General features: G+C 34.2%; 1 protein-coding gene and 1 long non-coding RNA gene across 2 annotated transcripts; both read left to right on the top strand.

The window, feature by feature from the left end:
- Nucleotides 1-6,327: 6,327 nt before the first annotated feature.
- On the top strand, nt 6,328-8,088 carry LOC125850902 (uncharacterized). Its single transcript, XM_049530734.1, has 3 exons — nt 6,328-6,406; nt 6,916-6,960; nt 7,793-8,088. Exons 1-3 carry the CDS (start codon nt 6,361-6,363, stop codon nt 8,008-8,010), a joined length of 309 nt encoding a protein of 102 aa, XP_049386691.1. The 5' UTR covers nt 6,328-6,360; the 3' UTR covers nt 8,011-8,088.
- An 849-nt stretch (nt 8,089-8,937) lies between these two features.
- LOC125850903 (uncharacterized) lies at nt 8,938-11,401 on the top strand. The gene is made up of 4 exons (XR_007444855.1): nt 8,938-9,230; nt 9,745-9,853; nt 9,972-10,396; nt 11,302-11,401. It is a non-coding gene; the product is annotated as an uncharacterized LOC125850903 (long non-coding RNA).
- Nucleotides 11,402-12,541: the final 1,140 nt, after the last annotated feature.

Genomic DNA, 12,541 nt, shown 5'->3' with positions numbered 1-12,541 from the left:
GTTGCTTGAACAGATGGAAGCACTCCAGGTCCAGCCAATCCTTTAAAAAACGACATGATATGTTGAGCTACCACTAGCTCGATGGGAGGAATACCTGTAGTCTCAGCCTGCACCTCTTCCTCTTTTCTAATCTGCTCAACATTTTCAACCTCAGCCTCTTCTTTTATTTCTTCATGATGCACGGGAGGGGCCTCATTTTAGGGAACATTGTTGATCGGTACCCCATCTCTAGCAGGTGCTACCCTTTACGGCCTCTACCCCTACCTCGACCGCGATCTCTCAATGCAGATTTATCAGTTGGAGCATTGATGGGAGCTACGGGCCTGACGCCATTATATCTAGTGTTAACCATTTGCAGACAGAAGAGTAAAGGAGGTTAGATACCAATTTGAATCGACAGATACCAATTGGAATCAAGTTATAGCATGAAAGGAGAGAAGAGAAAACATAGAGATTTCCTAAAGTCCTGTAGCCTCTTGAAGAAAAGTAAATGTGTCCCCGTACCGTTCTGTGAGACTCTACTAGACTCATTTTGGTACATTGAGATCAACGACCCTAGGCTCTGATACCAACTTTGTCAAGATCCAGACCGTCGTGATTGGCACCCACACTAACACTCCGGTAGGAGAACCACTATTACAGCCCAAACCAAGCAACTAAACTAAAAACTAAGGTATTTAATATATGAAAGTAGAAATAATAGCTAAAAACTAAAATTCCCATAACCTTCAACAAAAGATCTAACAACTAAACAATGTGGAAATATTTACTAGAACCTGAAAGTCAATGTACCAAAAAATCTAACAATGAACCAAGTCTAAATAAGAAGGGATACCACCCCAAACTAATGTGCTAATCACTAATAGAAATGTTTAAGTCCAAAATGTGGACATAGACGAAAGGAGAAGTCATGGCAGCCTGGAAGAATTGGCTCACCCTTGAATTCGAATAATAATCACTGATATTCTAAGCGAGGTCTGTCAATAATCACTTGAAGATGCCCTGTACTCAGCAAAGAAAGAGCAAGTGCAGTATTAGTACACAACCACAATGTACTGGTAGGATCACGCTGCTATCCCACCAAGTGTAACTTACATAAGTCAATATGACAATATAATCACATGCATATATCGAACATATACAATATCAACAACATTTAAGAACAAGGTACAATTTCACATTTCTCAAGATATACAATTATGTCATATCATTGGTCCTCTCATGGAACCCAAACCCAAAATGTTAGCATACCAGAACCTCGTACCCGATCCAATAATTATGTTGGAACGTGGCAACCGATCCCATAGTTATGCCGGAACGTGGCAACTGATCCATTCAATAAGCCACAATCACAATCACAAGTATATTCTCATAATCATACAAACAAGTCATGATTCATGACATTTATCATTCATCTATCCTCATTTACGATTAATGTGATCAATAATGCAACATTCACATACATGCATGTATCATAATGAAGCAAGAACAAACATACATCATACAATCATAGAATCACAACCACCACTTACCTTTAAACAAGCTTGAAACCCTAAGAAACTTGATCCTTTCCTTTTTGGATTCAGTCCACTTGTTCTTGGTCTACAAACAATCAATATAATACGGGAATCAATAAACAATCACCAATTATCTGAATTACTAACAATTCTATGAACCCTAGATTATACCATGATCCCAAGCACCTAAAACATGGATGTTTCCTCCATAGAATCTAGATCAAAACCCTCCCCCATCGATAATTACCCATTCTGTTATGTTCTACGGATTGAAAAATGGATTATGTGAGTGAAAAACTTACCTTTTGCCTCAAGAATGGTGGAAAACTATCAAGATTCATCTAGGGTTCGTTCCTTAGCTCTAAAAATTGAAAAGTGCATAATAAAGATGTTTAGGGGTTTATTTACGAGTTCAAGTCACGTCTGGTCCACGACTCTGGCCAGCACCCCACTACAGTGGCACTACTAGAGCGACAAAAATCTCCGGCAAAGAGGCTTTCATGATACAGTGAGCTACTTTAATAATTCTAAGACCCCCATTTCACAACACACCTCTAACCAACGATGCTCAGAAAATTCCCTTCACGCTAAGATTGATTTCGGGAGTTCTATCCACCCAAATTCCATTCTGTAAAGTCGTACGGATTCCTTAATGAGTTATCTATCCACTCATGTAATAAAAATCATAAATAAATCACCCATTTGATACCAGATTTCCCTACACCTTAATGACTCCAATTTTGTCCAAATCTGGACTAGGTTGGAAAATTTCAAGTTACTAAGAAAAAGTTTTTGGAACCCAAATTTTTCCTTGTTGGCTTTTCCATAACGATGAAACTTGGTCGTTACAGTTTTAAACTAGAAAAGTGCATGCGTTCAATAGAAATGTCCCTTTTAGCATGTTTTCAAAGGTTTTTCATGCAAGGCTATCATACTTAGTACATATTTGTGCTAACCCATATTTCTTCTAAATTTTTACAAAGTGTAGGATTTGGAGACTTGAGTACTATTCTTGGAAGATAAGATTCTAAGGAGCATGGAGTTGAAGATTTGGTGAGTCCTCATAGCTTCGAGGACAAACCCATTGTTACCCTTTTTTGTCTAGTATTTTATTTTAGAGCTTTTGTATGGTCTATGTCCCAAAGTATTGTTCAAATGTTGTAGATGGTTTGAGACATAGTGTCATAGACTTTCACCCATTTTTAGGAAATAGTTTAATTGTAAAGAAAACTTTTAAATTTCCACAAAATTTCCTATGTTCTTATGTTATGATATGCTAATAGGCTTGTATAAGGATCTTTGGAGTTTTGTATTCCGTGTTACGTCTAGGGGGTACTCTCAGGTCGTAACAAATAGTTATCATTTTGACGTTGTATGACACCATTTGAGGCTCTTTATGGTAGGAGTATAGGCCTCTTATAGGTTGCTTTCAAGTTGGTGAGGTTTCTTTGATAGGGTCCAATTTGGTGCATGAGGCTACAAAAAAGTTTTGACTTATTCGTAAAAGGTTGAAAATGACTCAAAGTCGACAAAAGTCTTATTCCTATCTTATAAGAAGGGAACTAGAATTTGATGTTGATGATTGGGTTTACTTGAAAGTTTCACTCATGAAGGATGTAGTGATATTTAAAAAGAAAGGGAAGCTTAGTCCCTATTATGTGGACCCATATCAAATTCGGAGGCATATTGACAAGGTGTCTAATGAACTTGAATTGCCTAATGATTTGACATCATTACATCCAATTTTCTATGTCTTCTTATTGAAGAAATGTGTTGGAGATCCGGCGTCAATTATACCTTTGCAAGGTTTGGGAGAGAAAATCTTTCTTATGAGGAGGTTCTGTTTGAGATTTTAGAGCAAAAAGTTTGGAAGTTGAGAAATAAGGATGTTTCTTCTGTGAAAATTCTTTGGAGGAATCAATTAGCTGAGTGTGCTACTTGGGAGGCGGGAGCCGCTATGATGGCCTGGTGTCCTCATCTTTCCCTCCGCTCCTAATCTAACTTGAAATATTAGCTCCTCGTGATTCTTTTTATCAGATTCATGCATTTTAGTCATTTCTCATGTTTCTATATGCACGCATGTCCATAAAAACTTGATTCTTAATGTTATGATCTAGCTTAGGGTGGTTCTCCATTTTATATGTATTTTGACGAAATTTACATTCATATTGAGTTGTTAGTTTCTCTCCTACTCTATTCATGCTAGCTTTCGTCACATTCGAGGATGAATGTTCCAAAGGGAGATATATTGTTACACCTCGAAAACTAGAAACAAGAAATATTTCACTTTTAGATACTGGTTCTGCTGTACAAATCCATTCTACATATCGTAGATGCTTATACAGCCCGTAGAGTGCATCCGTAGGAAGTGAGTCAAGTTTTGGGAAATTTCAAGTCCCATTAACTTGATCTATCATGGACTAGGATGGGTAATGGGATGTTCTACGGACCGTAGATGAGTTCTATAGAAGCAATCCAGACTTAGTGAAAATTTAGGGTTAAAGTTGAATTCTACTGATGGGTTTTGCGGGGTGTAGGATATTGGATAGTCCGTAGAAATGTGTCGTAGGATTTGTCCAAGATTTAGGCCCCAGTTATTCAACCTACGGTTAACCACTACGGTCCGTTGGTTGCAAGCGTAGGGTCTGCTTGCAATTATTTTTAAAGGGTATTTAGGTCTTTTCTTATGCACATAATTCTTAAACTACACCATTTTCACCTATAAAAGATGCCATATAACTGATTTTTTTTCTAGGTTCTACCTATTCTCTTTCATTCCCCCCAAATCCCCAAATTTCTCTCTACTTTTCTCTCCAAGTCTCCTTTGTTCATCAATTGCTTTTGGGATTTGATTTTTAAGGTATGTGGGAGTTCGTCAATGCATGGGTTCCATTCACCCATTGAGTCCTAAAGATTTCCTCAATTCTCCAATTCAATTTTCCTAAATTTGTTAGGTTTTTATTCAATTCCTCGTGGGTTCTATTTGTATGAATTCAATTGTTTGATTTTAATGATATCATGATAGTTTTGACTTAACTACATGGTTTCCAATCAATTCTATGTGAACCTATGCATGATACATGTTTTAGACTATGCTTGATGTTTTCATGAAATATATGTATGATTTATGAAAAGGAGTGTCTTATGATCTAGGTTACTTTAATATTGACATCAACTAAATTGTGAAAGTTTTTCTCATATTAAGGGATCCTAGTTTGGTGAAAGGCTTTCTCACACATGCATGATTCACGATTTAAGGAGCTATTCTATGATATTTTAGATGGAGTAGTAGCTTCATTATTCTATTCCATGGTTGATGATATGTTCATGTTTATGACTAATTCCATTGGGATTTTACTTAACACAGAAAGTATATTGACATGGAGGCTCTCTCGTTAGTAGAGGTCGGGTCTCTAGTAATAATACCCTTGTCCCTAATTACATGCCCCCTTAGGTTGTCTTAAGTGACATAGATAATGGATCCACTTAAGCTGGAAGTAAAGATCTTTGCCTTGGCAAGTGAGGACATCTCTTTTTTAGTGTGGGAGAAAGACACCGAATTTCACATTATAGATCATGTGAACTATGTCAGTTAATAGTAAATATCTCACAAAACGAACTAAGTTTCTTTCAACGGTTTTATGAAGCTTTCTTTATGATTTAAGATGCATTTACCATGTTCAAGTTTTATGATGTTTCTTTAAGGGATTTTATGATGTTTAGCTTGGTCATGTATTCCACACTACTAGAAAACATGTCTGTAGCAACAATTNCAACATAACATTTCTATGAGCTTAAGCTATAAACATATGATCTTTAGACATCGAGCAATCATCAAGGAGAATCGAACTTATCTGATTCAAAGATGGAAATGATCAAGTACCTACCATCGAGTGATACACCCAAGCATACAGAGCCTCTAACAACACTGTTGAAATGCTATATTAGTAGCTATTATAGAAAAAACTTAAGAATGACAAAACTAGACCCAATGGTCCTCACATTCAATCACACCTAGCCAAAACATGATACCGATGATGAGATAATCTTAAGTCTATCGAACAACTGTAAATTTTCATGGTAGCTCTCCTATAAATTCTCATAAGCAAAGTTGTGCGTGTTGAATCACTAGTATACTTCAACTATCCCAAACAACACAAAATCTTCCATAATTGGAATGAACAAGTCTAACTAAGGGTGCCACCCTACCAGGAGGACAAATCACAGAATCAGTACACCGATCCACTACTAGGGACTCACCCATAGAAGCGAAAATACACACGGACGTAGAAAGTGAATCATACTCCAACCCACGCCAAGAATGAAGTAATTGATCACATAAGAATCACTACTAGAAAACATGTCTGTAGCAACAATTATTTAGCAACGATTAAATACGTGTTGCAATAGATAGTCATTCGCCACGGTTATAAACATTGCAATAGACAACATGACCTAATGAAACACTTCTAGAATTAAATCATTGCATTAGCATTACAACTGTTGCCATAATGTCTCTTATTGCAAGGGTTCCACAAAATCGTCCCCGTAGGCTACTGTATGGCAACAGTTCTTACGGAAATAAATGTATTGCAATGGATATCTTACCCTCAATTATTTTCCCTCCACTAATTTTACTAGACCCTTCAAAAGATTTTCTCTTAATTTATTTTTTAAAATAAAATAAAAGTGTAAATGTATAGCATATATCAGATAGGTTTCTCTCTTCGAGACCATTTCATCTGAAGCTCAGCCTCGTAGGTATCGTCACTGCTCACTTCTCCTTGAAGATGGTGTTTCTTCTTCTCAATCCTCTTTGTTTTTCCTTGTAGGTATCTATCATATGTTGGGACTTCTTCTTCGCGGGTTATGCATTTTTCCAGCTACAGGTATTGTGTATTCTATCTTCATTGAAATTAGAAATTTCTGAGAAGGGTTCTTGAAAAATATCTTAAAATAGACAAATGGGTTTTTGTGAAGTAGATTCTATTTGTTAGAATTTATGTTTATGGTGTAATCTTGTTTGTGGCTTAGAGTGTGTATCTCAATTTTGTGAGGATTGAGAAATCTCTGCAAAAAAAATTAGATGAAAACTTGAAATTTATATTGAAAATTCTCAGTTTAGGAAGAGTTGATGTTATGGAAGATGGGTTTCGATTCTTCATTCTACAGGATAGATTTTATCTATCAAAAAGCTCAAGCTTTTGACCACTGGGATAATGTTTTCAACTCCACAAGTCTTTTCTAACAATAAGATGAACTAATGTATTTTTTAACTACAAAAGTCATTGAAGTCGAGCATTAAGAGATTTAGTTTTTCTCTTGCGAGTAAAATTTGAAGTTCTAAGTTTGTATTTTCTTCCTTCTTCTCTGAGATTTTTGGTGGACGAACAATAAGTTGGTCATCAAGCTCTCGTCGCATCAGTTCAATACTTAAAAGGAGGTAATGATCCTTTTTCACATTAGTATAAGAATATTGTTTGCCAACATAGACTAAAATTTGTTATGCTTTCTGAATTCTTTCTTATGTGCAAACTAATGTATTACATGTTCTCGTTAGAATGTGGAGTGTTAATTGATTTTAATGAGGTGGATGGTCTGTTTAACTTCTAAATTATTGGGAATCGACTGTTCGACAATGTCTAATGGAATACAATTATCTTTACTAGTATAGAGAAATTACTTTTTGGATAGAACAATTAATTCTCCCTCTTTTCCTGATTATTTCATTTTTAGATTGGTTGTGTATTTATTAACCTGTATTTTCCTATTTATTTATTGGATTTACTTCTCTATGAGTATTTCTTTTGTTAGACATGTACGTCTTCTAAGTAAAAGCAACTTGTTTCCTCTGTAAAAAATTTAAGTGCAGAAAAATATAATCTAGTCCAGCTCCAATTTGTTCTCCTATATTTTTCAATGTTAGTAAAAATGTATTTCGTGAGATTACTATTGGATTAAAGACAACTTTGTACTAATACACATAGGCATCGACCTCTATTTTTCATGGTCTGTCCAGAGCAACAATTTCGTTCAATACTTTATGATATTTAATCACGTCTTACTACTATCTTGATAACTCTATAATAACTTATACTACAATTAGGATATTTCAGATTCCATATTTTTCTACTTCTTAAAGGATTTTGTATAAAGGATTTTCATTTCCCTGTATATGTTCTCTTTAAATTTTGGACAAGTACTTTAAGTTTAGAGTGTTGGAAAAGATGTACCTGGTGATGTCATTGATATGCCAACTCATGATCTACATTCAGAAGATATAGAAGAAGATATGGAAACATCAGAAGAAGATGAGGACTTTGATGATGATGAGGACTTATATGATACCGATTGGGATTGGATGGTGGTTGATTATCAACGAAGGGACTTTTCAGAAATTTCTCTATTGCATTTTCTTATTTATACTTCTGATCTTGCCTTTTTTATTATTATTGTGTACTTCTGGTTTTTTAGGTTTTCTCGCTGTTATTAGAGATCTCTTTAGTGTTTCATATGTTGAAACTAGCTGAGTGATTTGTGCTTCCTAAAGACTAGGTGAATTAGGTAGCAAGAAGCGGTGAGTCTGATTTATGCTTCATCCTTTCTCCCTTTTTTCTAGTTCATCTTATCATGTTACAAAAGTTATTTCGACTGTAATCTTGTTTTCTCTGATTCTGCTTTATCTTATTGATTTTTTTTGGGAAGTCTAACTCCTTGTCCTTTTATCTCTATTTATACAGTAGGCAGTACTTGCTACTCATGGCACAACGAGAGTCTTCAAGAATAAGGAATAAAGATGCAGGAGAAACTGTTTCAGTTGGAACACTTATATCTTTGGTGAATCAAAAAAAGTTGTTGCTAACTAGAAGAAGAAATGATATAACGAGTTTGATAAGGTCAATTGAAAAGGGCCAGCGTCTAACAGATGTAATAGAAGAACAACATCTACTAGAACCATGAAATCCAGAGGTAGGAGTCCATATACAAGATGACTCAACTAAACATGTACCACAAAATCCAGAGGTAGAAGAACAAGTTCAATTGAATTCTACTACTATTGAAGTAAATGAACAATGTGAAGAACAAGGCAAGAACATCTAGGTTTTATTTATAATATTACTATACTTTTTTAATTATGAAATCAAATTACAATACCAATTTGGAGGTTACCTTTATTTGTGTATTATTGTAGACTTTTCCACTCAAAAAAGAGAAAGAGGTTCAACAAAGATGTTAACTGTACATGGAAGGCATGATCGTAAATTGGTTGTACTAAATAAAGGTGGTCAGGCTGTTGGTCCTAGTAATGATGTGGTGATAGAGTTGAGCAGCTTCCTCGGTACACTTGCAATGAATGCGACCCTTTGTCCTCTTGTTATAGAAAATTGGAAGCTACTTGACACATAAAAAAAAATTTGTAAGATTATACCAAGGTTTAAAGTTTTCAATTCTCTTTTAAGTTGAATATATTTCATGTTTATTACACTAACTCAGTGTCCCAATTTTCAGGAGAAATATGATATTTCGAAAATTGAAAATAGATGGACTTTAAAAACAATGCAGGAAGCTTGGAGAAGGCGTAAGTTTGATTTGAAAACACACCACTTTGATGCCTATGGTAATGATCAAATTTGAATGGAGAAAAGGTCTAATGATGTTCCAAAATCTCAATTTATGGAACTTCTTAGATACTGGAACTCAGAAAAATTTCAGGTAAGTCTTACTAGCTGATAATACACAAATATAATTATTTGACTCATCGATTGATCATAGGAAAAGATAAAAAAAGCCTCCTTTATTTTAGTATTTTTTGGTTAAATGTGAAAACTTATGAGTTTTATTGATCTTGACACCTATGAGTTTTCCTAGAAAACTTAAGAAGGTCAAATTTCTTTACAATTGTTTTCTTGATCTGGACGATCACTGTGTCTGTGGGATATGAATATTAGCTAATCTTTCCTTTATCAATAATATTCTTTGTACAGCTAACCACAAGATAAACACGTGTTTGAGTTGAGTGCACTAGTCTAACATATTCTCTTCTATTTGTAGAAAATGTCCAAAACCAATAGTGAGAATTGGAAAAAATTGAAGAATCCACTTACTGTTGGCAAAAACAGATTTGCTTTAGTTCACAATGATTTGGAATTAGCTGTTGTGTGACATTGAATATATATATGTCGCTTTTTTAATGAAGATTTTTGATATCCACTTTTAATGTGTCAAGGAAAAAGAGAGGGAAACTTATGATTCTCCATCACTTAAGGAATTTTTTGTGGTTATAAGAAAAAGAAAACCCAATCGATCATACACGGATACAGATGAAGAGTACAATTGTGAGACTCCTATCTAATTTTTAATTTGTTTGATTTAAATTAGTTTTTTTCGTATTGAGTCTTTTTATGTATACTTTAATTAGCTTATTTTTTTAAAAAAAATTAAATTAAATTATAGGTTGAGATGGAGAATATTAAAATGCAACAAAATGAAGATGATAATGAGACGATTGATGCATTTCCATCTGTCATGGGATCGAAACATCCTGGATGTTTGAGATTTTATGGAATAGGGTTACTAAAACTACTTTGAAAGGGAAAGTGGGACTTTCGAAGCCTCATCAAATGCAACAAATAAGCTCGTGAAAATAATAATAGAGAGAATGCTAAGAATGGAAGAAAAAATTAACGAACAAAAGGAACAATTTGACGAAAAAAAGACCATGATGAGACAAGAAATTTTAGAAGATGTCATAACAAAATTCCATCGTTCAAGCCTACCAATTGATGTTAATGTTCTAGCAACATTACTTGATGCTTCGTCAACACGACAAACATCTATTCGGCCAATCCATCGTCCATCTATACGTAGCAACAATGAAGGTAAGAATCCTCCTTCTTGTTCTTCCAATTCTTCTACTATTGCTTTTGCAACTTCTTGTTTGCTTCAGCTTCGTCTGCTTTTGATCTGTTGATCTGCTTCTACTTTTTTTCTTGTGCTACTACACTTGCAATCTTCTCCTATTGTTGCTGGTGCATCTACGATCATCTTGTTATTTTTATCAAAGTTAATTGTATCGAGATTAGTGTTACAGTTGTTTGCATAGTTTTGGAGTATTGAACTAAAATGAAAACATCAATTGACTAAGAAAGTTTTAAAATGTGTACTCAATTCTTGGTTGATTTTAGATATTGTTGATTTTTTGTAAAAATATATTGACTTGAGTTGTTAAATTTACTAAATATGTACACTTTCAGCTTCTTATTAAAGCTCATCATCCTATTTCTATGGTAATAAAAGACGCTCTAAAACTTTTAAGATTTAGAACAGTCTATATATATATTGTGTTTTATTGTTGAATCATTGACATTTAATTTTATTTTGCTCAAGTTGAAAATTCAGTTTGATGAACTTACCGTTGAAAGAGTATTAATTGGTTATGAAAAGCAGGTTCTTTGATTGGTTTGTATCATTATTCTGGAACAAAAACTATGTCAGGAAGAAATTACCATTACTAAAAAATATTATGAAGTAGCTTTGATTTTCTTTCTAAAAGCGGCATCTTAGGGGTCAGTCAATTTCTTATAAAACTGCTCTTGTGCAAAAACTTTGGCCATGTATGAGATAAATAACCCTTTTATTTTTACTTTCTAAAAAAGGCATGTAGTACTATAGGTTATATTATGAAAGAAAAATTGGGAGTTATATGATTTCTTTTCCTTTTTCATTTTTATACTTTTTCTTTCCTTTTCCCTATCTTTAATTGTTGTCCCTTTTGAAATTGTAGGTGAACAAAATGAAAAATGTGGGGATGAAGGTAGTGAAGACCTTTACAGAGAATTGCTTGATCTACGTCTACAAACATTCTAGGACTATTTTTAATTTTGTGAACTTAATTGTATGCTAACTCTTGAACATTTTAGGACTATTTTTATGTTTGGCCTTAATTTTTGCGAAAATCAATGTATGCTAACTCTTAAATTGTCAATCAGTATTGTGTTTCTACCTGTAATATATGGATGAGTACACTAGTTGAAGTACATATTAATTTAATATTTCCTATCATTATATTATAGTTTATTGCAAAAGTACATGGTATTATATAGTTGCTACAACAGCCTACAATAAGCATTAAAAAAGGCCTATTGCAATAGCTTAATAACAGTGTTGCAACAGTTTAGCAGAACCGTTGTAATAGCTCTGATTGAGCTATATTATAAAGTTGTTGTGGTAGATCGTGTGCAACGGTTTCAAATCGTTGGAATAAATCTATTGCAACGATCCGTAACTGTTGCACTAACAATTGAAAAGCGTTGTCATAGAATAAAGAATAATTGTTGCTATAGATAGGCGTGTCGCAACGGTTTAGAAACTGTTGCATAAAACCGTTACTATAGACGTATTGCAACACGCTTATATGCAACACACCCTTTTCCGTTGCCATAAGGCTATTGCAACGCTCTTCGGATCTATGGTAATGATTTTTCTTGCATTGCAACAGACCTACTTTCTAGTAGTGTAATGTACATCACCAAGGTCGAATAACTCTAGATACTCCTTCCATAGTGCCCATATCAAACATTTTCATTCATCTGACTTTATCTCTTTGATTTTCTAGCTACCCACAATCACCAATTTAGTCTCTATTATAATTGCACACATACTTGGTTTATCGAATCCCACATCCACTTAGGTCAACACTCTTAATACTAACAAAATATAATAACCACACCGATCATCTACCTTACTTCCAAACCATCATTATTATCAAAGTATCCTTATCCAATACATGTTCAAACTATGGCTATCTCTCTTTCTATTTAAGCATTTCATGACAAATACGAGTTCCAAACAAGGCTAATAGCACTAATTTTAAATTTGATAGTACCTTTCCACCGAGATAAAACTATTAAATCACACCCAAAGTCAACTTCACACCACTTCCACATACTATGCTTTAGCTACCATTCTAAACCATCACATACTTTATGCCAACACTTAGGGAAATTCTTGGTCACTCAAATTAT

Source organism: Solanum stenotomum, unplaced genomic scaffold (genome assembly GCF_019186545.1).
Source record: "Solanum stenotomum isolate F172 unplaced genomic scaffold, ASM1918654v1 scaffold20494, whole genome shotgun sequence".
NCBI lineage: Eukaryota > Viridiplantae > Streptophyta > Magnoliopsida > Solanales > Solanaceae > Solanum > Solanum stenotomum.
Note: the sequence above shows the minus strand (reverse complement) of the source record. Positions and strands in the feature narration are given on the sequence as shown.